This window comes from Rhinopithecus bieti, unplaced genomic scaffold, assembly GCF_001698545.2.
Source record: "Rhinopithecus bieti isolate Rb0 unplaced genomic scaffold, ASM169854v2 scaffold_57046, whole genome shotgun sequence".
NCBI lineage: Eukaryota > Metazoa > Chordata > Mammalia > Primates > Cercopithecidae > Rhinopithecus > Rhinopithecus bieti.
In genome coordinates this window covers 155094-167972 of record NW_016822066.1, presented here as the reverse complement: position 1 = coordinate 167972, position 12879 = coordinate 155094, and the positions used below count along the sequence as shown (strand labels likewise).

Below are 12879 nucleotides of genomic sequence, written 5' to 3'. Positions count from 1 at the left end.
AAAAAAAAAAAAAAAACGAAATTTTTCCATTGTTAGGGAGTTATTTTCAGTTAAAGATGAGTTCAAATTCATCAAGCCATTAGTAGTACTAACTATGGCATTAGTCATTCCTGTCACTGTTTTCAGGAGTTTTGAAATTAGCATGTTTTCTCTTTTCACATTTTGTTTCTGAAATGACTTGTCAAAAGAAGTCAGTGTTCCCAGTTCTCTAACTTAGGTTAACATTGCCCTTCCATGTGATCATGATCCCCAGCTTTCCTCTGAGAACAGAAAATACACTCTCACTTTCCTCCACAGAAACAAGAGGCTTTCAAATCATTTATTTCTCAGCTCTGGAAAATCTAAAATTATCAGCTGGTTCTTACAGCAGCCCTGGAAAGTAGATATTTGAAATGATTTAGCTTTTTGTTTTGCCTCCCTAACTTTCTTGTACTTTCTTCTTGATTAGGCCTTGGCACTGGTGCCCCTGTCATTGAGTCACCTTATGGAGAGACCATCAGTCCTGAGGATGCCCCTGAGTCCATTAGCAAAGCAGTTGCCAGCCTTCCACCAGAGCAGATGTTTGAGCTGATGAAACAAATGAAGGTGGGAGGAGGCATTAGGTTATGAATAAAGCAAACCACATCAGGTTTTCAAGGAGTTAATTGAATCAGTTCCCTGAGCTCAAATAGAAATTGTCTATAGACCACCATTTCTTGCACCTTCAATATTCTGTATGTACACAGTATATTTTACATTTTGTACAAAGAGCTTTCTATTTTTGTACACAAACACAGCTATCCAAACAATCCAGCTGGATTTTTGTGGCCCATAGATGTCAGATGTAGATATTAAAATTTGGCTTTTTTCCTAAATGATAGTATCACAGTATTTGAAATGCCTCTTTCTTCTCTTGCCTGCCATGACCAAAGTTTTTTTGTGCCATGCAAAAACTACTGATAAAGAGCCTCTTGAATATTACATTTCTCAGAGGGGAATGACTCTAAATCACTATCAGTTTCTAAGTCATAAGTATTAAACCTGAATCTGCTTATCTTCTCAGCTTTGTGTCCAGAATAGTCCCCAGGAGGCACGGAACATGTTGCTTCAGAACCCTCAACTGGCTTATGCTTTGCTGCAAGCACAGGTAGTGATGAGAATTGTGGATCCGGAAATTGCACTGGTGAGTGCTTCTGGTTCTTTTATGGAAATGGTCGGGTAAACCTTGAGTGGGATAGGAACTACCTGATTGCTTTGTTAAACAGACAGCTTATAGGTTTGTCTTTTCACTTTTTAGAAAATTCTGCATCGCCAGACAAATATCCCAACGCTGATTGCAGGCAACCCTCAGCCAGTCCATGGTGCTGGGCCTGGGTCAGGATCCAATGTGTCAATGAACCAGCAGAATCCTCAGGCCCCTCAGGCCCAGTCTTTGGTAGGGCTTTATCCCTTAACATTTTTTTGTATCTGTCTTAGAATGTCATTTTCTTTTTAGGAGAATATATTGAAAGAAGAATGGTCAGGAACCAGAGATGATAATTTCAATTTCCAGGCATAAAAGCAATTTCCAGGTTGCAGAGCACATGACATCTGAATGAATATAGATTCGATTCCAAGTTTGTAAAACAAAGAGATCCTTCCTGTATGCCCTTTTCTTATAAGCTAACTTTGTGTGTATGTGCATGCCTGGCACTGTGGTTGGCACTTCGTTATTCCATATGCATTATCTCATTTAATCCTCAAAGCAATTGTATGAGGTTGGCACTCTTATTATCTCCATTCTTACCAATGAAAAAAGTAAAGCTTGCTTTCAAAGCATGACACAAAACCCTAAAGCCATAAAAAATTGATACATTTGAAAACTAAAAAATTTCTATATAAAGAAAAAAATAAGTATCAAAGACATGACAAATTGAGAAAAAGTATTTGCCACACATGTGATGGACAACAGACTAATAAAGAGCCCATAATCATGCACAGAAATGTTTATTGCCTTAGAGTGAAAAATTGGAAATGTCCTAAATGTACATCAATGGAAGAATGGAGAAAATGTGTGGTACATTCATCCAGTGAAATACTGTACAACAGTTAAATGAACTACACATATCAACATGAATGACTCTGAAAAACATAATTCCATACAGCAGTTAAGATGAACTAGGATACATAATATCAACACAAATAACTCCAAAACAGTAACATACGGACATGAAACTAAGTGAATGTGGATGCATTCCTGAAATGTAGGATATGTGTTTCTGCATAAATCCCCAAAATATGTGGAGTGAGTTTCAAAATAATATATTGAGTATGTAATGATTCCTATAAAATTTTAAAACATTAGGAAGACGTCTTAGCGGTCATCTAAGGAGAAGAGAGCACAGGATGCAATTGGGGAAGACCATACAGGCCATTGGTTTATTTTATTGTTTATTTCCCAAGCTGCGTGGCTATTTTATTTTCTATATGATTTGTATATCTGTAGTTTTTCATAATACATTTTAAAAGGCCTCCTATAAATTAATAAGAAAATTTCCAATAACCCAGTAGAAAATGGGAAATGGACATAAATATTTACAAAGGTAGAATATAAAGTAATATATAAAAATGTATTCAACCTCAAATAAGATAATGTAATAATTCTTAATACATGCTAATGTTAAAAGATAAATTAAATAGAAACTACAATAAGCTACATTTTTCATCTCTCAGAATTGGCAGAGGGGTATTAGGGGCAGGAGCCCAGGCAACTTTTTCGTGTAATAATGATCAGATAGTAAATATTTTTTGGCTTGCAAAGCCACAGGATCTGCCACAGCTACTCTGCCCAATGGTAGTATGAAATTCATGCCCATAGGCAATATGTCGAACAAGGGTGTGTGGTGGTTGCTGTCCAACAAAAGTTTGTTTATAAAACCAGCAGGGCTGAGCCCAAATTTTTTTGAACCCCATGGGTCATAGTTTGCCAACTCTGCCCTCTAAATAAATAAATTACGTTTTCAGGATAGGAAAGAGGAGGTTAACTAGCCCTCCAAAAATGGACAACAATTATAAGCTGGCAGATATAGTTCTGAACCTCGGGGTTTTATCTGACCTCATAGCCAGTGTTTTGCTCTTAACTTACCTTCTATACAGCTCTTCCTTTTCTGCTTGCCTAGGAGTTTTGTGTTCCTTAAACGTTGTATGTAATTCGTTTTTATATAACTTGCTTTTTGTCTCTTCGTATTTATTGAGCTGTTTCTTTTCAAGGGCTACTCAGGTGTTTTGGGGGAATGCACAGATGAAAAGTGGACATTCTTCTTTTTCTCAAAGAGTGCTTTAATGCTAGCATTAAAAAAAAAAGAAATTCACATTTCCCCCAGAACCAGAATTATCATCTAAGGACAGGGAGTGAGAAAAGATTGGTTAAATTAAAAAAATAAAAATAAAAAAGTTTGGATTTTAAAATGTGGACTACTAGCCAGGTTTTTTTTTTTTTTTTTTTTTTTTTTTTTTTTTTTTTTTTTAAGAAGCTCCCAGTCTCCTTTTATTTTATCTTTCTTGGGTTTAGGGCTTTTTTTTTTTTTTAAACTCTTATTGCCAGGCCCCAGTCATGAAGTTAACAATAGGTGCTATGTGCTGCCTTGCCACACAGATAAGACTTGTCAATCTCTACATTGAGAATATGTTCCATCTTAACCGTGTTCCATATAACCAGGCTCATGATGTGTATTGCAACTTGCTTCTGTGGAGTTTAAAGTGTGTGACAAATCTAATGCTGCATAAGACATGCCATACAAAAAGGATGTTCAGTAGTATATTTGGGGCTGTTCATTTGAAGAGGACTTTTAAGGTCATAGACTTAGTATTGAGTCTCCACAGAGGCATGTACATACTCTGTTTTTTTTTCTTGTTCAGGGTGGAATGCATGTCAATGGCGCACCTCCTCTGATGCAAGCTTCTATGCAGGGTGGAGTTCCAGCACCAGGGCAAATACCAACTGCTGTCACAGGACCTGGCCCTGGTTCCTTAGCTCCTGGAGGTAAGTTTCATTTAGTCTTCATCATTTCAGTACTCGCTAAAGTTTTATCATAGGCACTGCTGCAGTGCAGCCAAATATGATAATGGGATCCTTAGGTAAAATTAATCCACAGCTAGAAAGTATATAACTTAGGTGGAGGAAATAGTAGATTTCTTATGTTAAATCCTGTATGTCTAATTATAAGAACATGGAAAGGGACAGTAAAGTGAAAGAGCATAGTAAAACTTCCAAGTTAACGAGGGGGAAAATAGAATAACGAGGGGGAAAATGGAATGAGTGAAAACGAAATCAAGCCAGCAAAAATAGAGAAAAGAAAAAAAGGAAGAGACAGCGTAAAATAACTAGTAGTAAATGTAGAGTAAGATGGAAGGAATAAAAACTAATGTAGTTGTTACTGTGCTAAATATGAATGAACTGTTGGGTTCAAAAGCTCATGAAGAAAACAGACCAAAAAACACAAGGTCACATTTGTTATATCATATTAAACTGACGTAAGATTGTATTTTAACAAACATAATCAGACCAAACAACAAAAGGGAAAAAGAAACTTAAAAGCTATATACATTTATTGAAAGTGTATAGATAGGCAATTAATAAGAGTATTGCTCATATACCTGTAACTGTCCCTTGTTCAACAATTGTAACTAAGAAGATTGAGTGAAATAATGATTCCCCATATGAAACATCTGTATGAACACATGATGTATTACCAATATTTGAAGTTTTTTTATGTAACAAACTTGCTTCTTGCTAATTTATCTAATCTAGGGTATGTTGAGTACAACACTAGTCATGGAGAATGATTTAATTCTAAATTGTCCTGTTCTGTAGAGAATCCAGTCTGCAGAGCTAAGTTGATGAGGAATGGAAGAAGAGATTTTTTAAAGAAATTTCTGCAAACTCAGCAATTTTTTGTATCTACTTCAGGATTGTTATGTATCTGCTTTATCCTAATAGAGTTATATTTATATTTAGATTATCTTTCATGAGAGGAGATCCATGAGTAAGTGATACTGTTTTCCTGTATTATAGAAGAGCTTCCTGCCAAGAGTGGTAACCAATGAGATGAATTTTTCTTATTGAACTCACTATTCTGTCACTGAAACATAAAGTACAAATTGTAAATATACTAACAAACCCCATCTTCTATCTCATTGCATTGTTGAATATCTTCCTTTGTAGGTTTCTGCTTGTGGAGCAGAATGAGGAAATTTGTAAACTCAGCCCCTGTTCTAATTTTTCTTTTCTGCTGTTCTAATTGGTGTTTTTTCTTGTCTGCCCTTTGTCTTCTAGGAGGAATGCAGGCTCAGGTTGGAATGCCAGGAAGTGGACCAGTGTCCATGGAACGGGGGCAAGGTAAATAAATGTTTATGTCTGACTAATGTGAATTGGTCTTGGAAGTGTTCCACATCCACAGTATCTAATATGGCAGCCACTAACCACCCATGGCTATTTCAATATTAAGTTAATTAAAATTAAGTAAAATTTAAAACTCAGTTCCTTAGTCACAATAGCCACATTCCAAGTGCTCAGTGACCGTAGGTGACTAGTGAATACCACACAGGACATTGCAGATATAGACCATTTCTGTCATCGTAAAAAGATCTATTGGACAGTGCTGGTCTAGACTTTCCACTTGGTGATTCAGAGCCCAGCTCTACAAGAATTGATAATGAAGCAAGTGGATCCTTTGTTTCCTGATTCCTAGTCTAATTATTCCACTGACATGTTTTCTCTCCCTGTATGGGTATCTGTTGACTGAGTAAGGAATTTTAATAATGAGCATGTAAATATGTGGCTGGGTATGTAGAAGACTAGATTTAAACCCCAGAGAAAACTGGAAGGGGATCATAGGTCTGTAAAGCCTACTTAATGAACATCTGTTGTGCCGTGGCTGTACTGTCGTATGTAACAGTAGCTGCCGTTCCAAAATCTCCACATTATTTATTCATGTTACTGGAGTTTGAAGGACAAGAAAGTGCAGTGGTTAAGTTGGAAACAATGTTAGGAGGAGAGATGGTAAGAAAAGAGAAGGAACTGAGTGCATACTATATGCCAGGTACTTTAATTTTCATAAATAATCTTGTGAGTTAGGTGGCAGCACCTCAGTTTTACAGGCAAAGAGTTGGAAGCTCAGAATAAATTACTTACTCAAGGGGACAAGGTAAGTAAATATTAATGTATGAGTAGTCTGGACTGGATTTGGTGCTCTTATTCTCTTTTTCATCTAGTAAGTGGCAGAGCTAAGATTCAGAAGTCTTTGACTCCAAAATCTATCCTCTTTCTGTTACTCCACACTGCCTGTTAACTTCCACTTACATTCTTCAGTGTCTTTTTCTCTTATTCCTTGGGAATAAGATGATGGGAAAGACTGTTTTGGAGAAGCATAGAGAAGCTTAAGGTTTTTTCTTCTGTAGCATATGGCTTATAAGTGGAACCCATTTAAAAAGCAAAATATTGGCGAGGTGCAGTGGCTCATGCCTGTAATCCCAACACTTTGGGAGGCTGAGGTGGGTGAATCGCTTGAGCTCAGAGGTTTGAAACCAGCCTAGGCAACATGGCAAAACCCTGTCTCTATAAAAAATACAAAAACTAGATGGGCAGTGGTGGTGTGCACTTGTGGTCTCAGCTACTTGGGAGGCTGAAGTGGAAGGATCACTTGAGCCCAACAGATAGATTGAGGCAGCAGTGAGCCATAATCACACCACTGCACTTCAGCCTGGGCAACAGAGAAATTATATCAACACACACATATATATGAATATATATATACACACACACGTATATATACACACACATACATACATAAACAATATGCAAGTCTGTGGTTTTTACACTGGGGTTGGTTGCTGAAGTGACAGAATTAACTTTTCCTTGTTAGATGTCTGACAGCAGGACAAACTCCCTGGCCAAATATCTCATATTTTCTCTAAGCATCCCATGCTTTTGTGCTATTGTACGCCGCCCTATCCCCACCCCACCACTGTCAATAGATTATATATGTTCCCCAGAGTATTTTTGCAGTAATGAGAAGGTATTAGGGTTTCAGTCATACTTCTACCTGTCATGGGGCCAGCACTCAATCCATCAGGTTTTAGCTGTTTAACGCATACTTGCACAAGACATCTTCTTGTTATAGTTATCTTCACCTTTTTGTCAGAAACTGACAAAGGGAAATGACTCATGTTTTGAGGGTATTTCCAGGATGTCTTCATGAATAGACGAAGTGAGATCAGCTTTCTTTTGTAGTTTCCTTCAGTACCCAGCAGAGGAAGCAAGAGTCTTCTTTTCGTGTGTGCCTAGTTTGTGTTACTTTTCCTGAAATCCATGCTGATTTTGTACATTTGTAATGCTGACAGGAGATGGAGATGTTTGAAAAGATACTTCTTGCTTCCCTGCCATGTTTGTTTAGTGTTGGTGCCCATGTCATCTCATTAGTCTTTGTTTGCTGTTGTCATGATGTTTATTATCAAAGACTTGCTGTGGCAGAGTATTTCTTGTGGAGTGATACTCTCTTTCATCACGTAAAGTTCATTCACTGCATTTCCCCATCTGATACGTTTTGACAGCAGAAATTTTGTGCTTTAAAACGTGACAAAATAGAATTGCCGTACTTCAGTTATGGCCGCTTCAGAATGAATCTTGCCTTCCAGATTCAGTGCAGTTTCTTTTATGTTTTGCTTCTGAAACTACATTTATGTTCTTTGCGTAACTAGAAGATCCAAAACTATCCTTTTATATATTTTTTTCTAATGATTTTCTAAGAAGACCTAAGGGAAAAGTAGTAGCAGAGGTGAAAATCGAAAATGTCTGGTTATTCCCGCCTAGATCAAACCAGTGCCCCATGGGATTTCCTTTCAAAAGCTATCTGCTCAAAATGGAACTGTTTCAGAGACCCAAAGGAGCTAGTGTAGTTTAGGGAGATTTGTAGCCTGAAGCAAGCCAATGAACTCTTGGCTTTTTAACTTATATATGTAAATCTCAATCTCCGTGTGTGTGTTTCTGCATGTGTATGCAAGCTATTTTAAGTGTCTGCTCTTTCTCCTTTTGAACTTACTGCTTACCTAGGAACCCTACAGCACTCGCCCGTGGGACCCGCCGGGCCTGCATCAATTGAGCGAGTTCAAGGTACCCATTGTATCTGTGGGTTTCCTTTTGCTTGTGGTGTTCAGGGTGGGACGTTGAGAGGAAAAGAGCTGCTTGGCAGTCATCCTTGCGTTCAGAACCCAAAAGGGTAGTGTTTTTGGGTTTTTGTTTTTTAATTTTTTCCTGTTGAGGCCACAAGCCTAAGATTGACCTCTTCACACAGGGCAGAGAACATGGATGATATGGGCATCTGTCCGAGGCTGTACTCCCTCCCTACTGGTGTCAGGAGGCTTGGATGGAATAGCAGTCTGTAAGGAGACAGCGGGTTCTTGCAGAGCCATGGCAGTGTTCACATATGCCAAGACTCTACCTCTCTTTTGTGACTCTGGTCCTTGAACTAAGATTGATTAGAAGGAAAACCAGGAGCATAAGTTTCTTCAGGTTGCAGTGCTAGTCCTTGGCAGGTTGCTCCCCAGTTTGCTCTTTATATAATTCCATCCATACCTCTGACATGGCACAGATTCTGCCTACACCCTGCTTCTGTTCTTGAGCTGCAAGAGGATTCTGCTGTGGTGAGGTTTCACCCACTCTAAGGTGTCTAAATTATGTTGTCAGTGGTATATAGAGTCATTTCTTGTTTGCTTATGTGTCTTTCACAGCAGTAACTCCCCGTTTGTTTCCCTGTCAGTGCCAATGCAAGACCCCAGAGCAGCTATGCAGCGGGGATCCTTGCCTGCCAACGTCCCAACCCCTCGAGGCTTGTTAGGAGATGCTCCGAATGATCCACGGGGAGGCACTTTACTTTCTGTAACTGGAGAGGTAGAGCCTAGGTAAGCACTAACATAGAAGGAAACAGTTGAAGAAATCAGAATTGTCCCTTCTTTCCTGAGAACAAAAATCTTTCTGTACCAGTTGTACCTGTTTGCCTACTTCAAAAGATAGATAAATATTCATGGCCACTGTCCAAGGATAAGCACTTCTCCTAAGGCAGAACTATGTAGTTGAGTATGTCATTTTGAGCTACTGTATTTTCAGAAATTAGAAATTTTAGTATACATACTTGAACAGGGAAATTTATAGTAGTGGAAATATTAATACTAGCAATAATAGGCCGGGCGCAGTGGCTCACGCCTGTAATCCCACTACTTTGGGAGGCCAAGGCGGGTGGATCACTTGAGGTCAGGAGTTTGAGACCTGCCTGACCAACATGGCAAAATCCCATCTCTCCTAAAAATAGAAAAATTAGCCGGGCATGGTGGTGGGTGCCTATAATTCCAGCTACTCAGGAGGCTGAGGCAGGAGAATCACTTGAACCCAGGAGGTGGAGGTTGCAGTGAGCCAAGATCATGCCACTGCACTCCAGCCTGGGCAACAAGGGTGAAACTCCATTTCAAAAGTAAATAAGTAAATAAAATAATAATAGCAATAATAATAATTGACATTAATGGGGATCATGCCTCTGACTCTGCTCTGAGTACTTTACTTAGATCATCTTATTAAATCCACAAGACCCTGTGAGATGGATACCATTATTAGTCCCATTTTACACGTGAAACTGATGTGTGGAAAAGTTAAGTAAATGTGTCCAATATCACACAGCTAATAAGTGATAGAGCCTAGATTTGAACCCATACAGTCTGAATCCAGAGCTCATGTTCTTATACATTGTACTGCAAACTAATACATATAATGAATATTCTTGATTCCTCCCTAATTATGAACCAAATACGAAATTCTAGAATACATGGATGTATATCTCTGTAGCTTTTCTTCCATCTATTTGGTGTTATTTTCTTGTTAGTATTCATAGACTGTTTACATCAGCTGTTTGTTGGATGTTTACTTACTGATCTTCTGCTTGGTATTTTGTTGTTGTTTTGTTCTATTTTAAAATATAATGTTTTTCTCCATCTCCAGAGGTTACTTGGGACCACCTCATCAAGGTCCACCCATGCACCATGTCCCTGGCCATGAGAGCCGAGGACCACCCCCACATGAGCTGAGGGGTGGGCCATTACCCGAACCCAGACCTCTAATGGCAGAACCAAGAGGACCCATGCTAGATCAGAGGGGTCCACCGTTGGATGGCAGAGGTAAGGGGAGACCACATTGCAAATGTGATAATGAACTCAGCTGTCTTTGGCTCTAATCTGGGATAAAGAATGCCGGAAACAGTAGGTTTGCAAGCATCTTTAAGGTTTATCCACAAATCTGAGAAACTGGGGAGGAGACATTAGTCTCATATGTTAATAGCTGAGGAGCAAATGTGACTATAAGAGATTTCTATCTTTCTTGGATTGTTCATCATTCTTGCAGTACATGCAAGTGGCTACATAGTGGTTTTCTTACAATTTTCTTTATAGGTGGAAGGGATCCCCGAGGAATAGATGCACGAGGGATGGAGGCCCGAGCCATGGAGGCAAGAGGGTTAGATGCCAGAGGACTGGAGGCCCGTGCAATGGAGGCCCGTGCAATGGAAGCTCGTGCGATGGAGGCCCGAGCGATGGAGGCCCGTGCGATGGAAGTCCGAGGGATGGAGGCCAGAGGCATGGATACCAGGGGCCCAGTGCCTGGCCCTAGAGGACCTATACCTAGTGGAATGCAGGGTCCCAGTCCAATTAACATGGGGCAGTTGTCCCCAGGGATCCAGACAGGTATGTGTAACACTGACTTCTGGCATCCAATGAAATCTTGATCTATTCAGGAATTGATTATTGAGCCTAATTATTACTGCCTTCTGACTTGGTTTGTTTCTTCGCTTGTTAGAAAGGGAAGACTCAGATCTCCCTGTAGCTTCTCTATCCCTTAGGGTGGTGATTCTCTGGCTATCAGGATTGTAGTTCAAAAAAAACAACTTTATCCCACAGTAAGTAGCTATTCATTCAGAGCAGAGCCCCTGAAAATTTAGGGGTTAGAAAGTAGTCTTCATTGGGGTACAAACCAACATCATGTACATGGTTTTTTCCAAAATATACTTGCCCAGATCTCATCCCAGGTATAACTCAGAATCTCTTATTAGTAGGATCTGAGCATGGATAGTTTGAAAAACCTCCCCCAAATGATTCTAATGTGAACCCTGACTGGGAACCACGGGGTTAGAGTATATGAAGAGCTGTTAGTGGCCATTTAGATAATCTTGGGTTTACAGAGACCTGTGTTAATTTATTGTCATCAATTAACAATGAACAGTGAATTGAAAGTGAACAGTGAATGAACAGTGAACAGTGGAATGTGAAAGCCAATTTATTAATAATCACCTTAAAAGGTGTGGAACCGAAGGCTTGTCTCCTCTCTTTTATTTGGGTCTCTCTGCCTGTGTGTACATGCCGGTCTGTGATTGTCATCACCTCCCTCTTCGTCTCCACTTGGTTGTGGAGAGGTGGTATGTGTGTTTCTTCCCTGAGTTTTTATATGTTGGCACCTTCATTTCTCTCTAACTGCTCTACCTTCCTTTTTTCCCCTTCCTCTGTGTAATTCTCTCTTCTATTTGTTTATGTGTCTTCCTCCCCATGTCTGTGTGTATGAGAGAGAGAAAGATAATGGCAGAGCTGGAATGGAATACATCAGTCGTCTAATTCCCTCAGTCTATAGGTTTGGAAATTAAGGCCCAAGAATTCAGGTGACTTGACCAAATTCACATGACTAGAAACTGGCAGAGTAAGGAACAGAAGCCACTACTTTTTCCACTTTACTACTCTGTCCTGTTATCTGCGCATTTGTGTGTGTGTGTGTATGTGTGGATATGTGTCTACCCCCTCCTCTTTAATATGAAATACAAATAGGGGTTTTTTTTTGCTTTGTGTAGAATAAAACTGTTCTCTATTGTGTTTGAAGTGTTCGTGGGCCTTGATTTTTATTGTACTCTGTATGGTCAGTAACCTAGTAACAGAAATGGGTTTTATGCATTCATTCTGCCATTCAGCAAGTATTTATTGAGCACCTACTATGTACCAAACATAGATCTAGGTATGGGGGATACTGCAGTGTGAACAGAACAAAGCCCCTTCCCCCATGGGCTTACATCCTAGTTGGGAAGACAGATAACAAACAAATAACTATATAATGCACTTACGTAATTTTACTGGTAGTTCTATGGTGCAAGACATTGCAAGTAAGGATTGGAAGAACATTTCTGGATAATATTTTGCTCCTTTCTCTCTGCTGGTGCTTGAACTTATTACCCTAGTACTAGGTTTATATCATTTTTGTTAGTAGATTCTATAAAGCCAATTAGATCTGAGGCAAGAGAAAATACAAATTTTATCTTCAAACTTTTTAAAAATTTTAATTAATATATTAACTTATAAATATATACATTCGTTCATCTATAAAAGATATATATATTAACTTCAAGCCAGGCGTGGTGGCACGCACCTATAGTGCCAGCACTCTGGAGGCTGGGGCAGGAAGACCATTTGAGCCCAGGAACTTGAGGCTGTGGTGCATTCTGATCGCACTTGTGACTAGCCACTGCACTCCAGCCTGGGCAGCATATTAGACTCCCATCTTTAAAAAAAAAAAAAGCCAGGGTAGAATCCTTTAGTCCTAGCTACTCTGGAGGCTGAGGCAGGAGGATCAATAGAGCACAGGAGTTGGAGGCCAGCCTACATAACATAGTGAGACCACATCTTAAACTAAAAGGAACCTTGCTTCCTCTCCTACGCCTGTCTCCCCTGTGGCCCCCTAGGTCCTGTAGATAATGACTTTTATTAGATTTTTCATGTTACTTTCTGGAAAATATGAATATATGTTCTTATTTTTCCCCTTTCACTGTTCTGTGCCTTTTTTTTTTT

The 12879-nt window shown here is 39.3% G+C and overlaps 1 protein-coding gene across 1 annotated transcript in view; it reads left to right on the top strand.

Annotated features, from left to right (window-relative positions):
- The window catches only part of CSTF2 (cleavage stimulation factor subunit 2), a 21951-nt gene that overhangs the window by 2859 nt on the left and 6213 nt on the right, over positions 1–12879 (top strand). The window contains 10 exon segments of the mRNA XM_017860786.1: positions 449–585; positions 1043–1162; positions 1277–1414; positions 3877–4000; positions 5294–5356; positions 8069–8128; positions 8775–8916; positions 10004–10179; positions 10450–10720; positions 10722–10740. Coding sequence (XP_017716275.1) covers positions 449–585; positions 1043–1162; positions 1277–1414; positions 3877–4000; positions 5294–5356; positions 8069–8128; positions 8775–8916; positions 10004–10179; positions 10450–10720; positions 10722–10740 — 1250 coding nt within the window.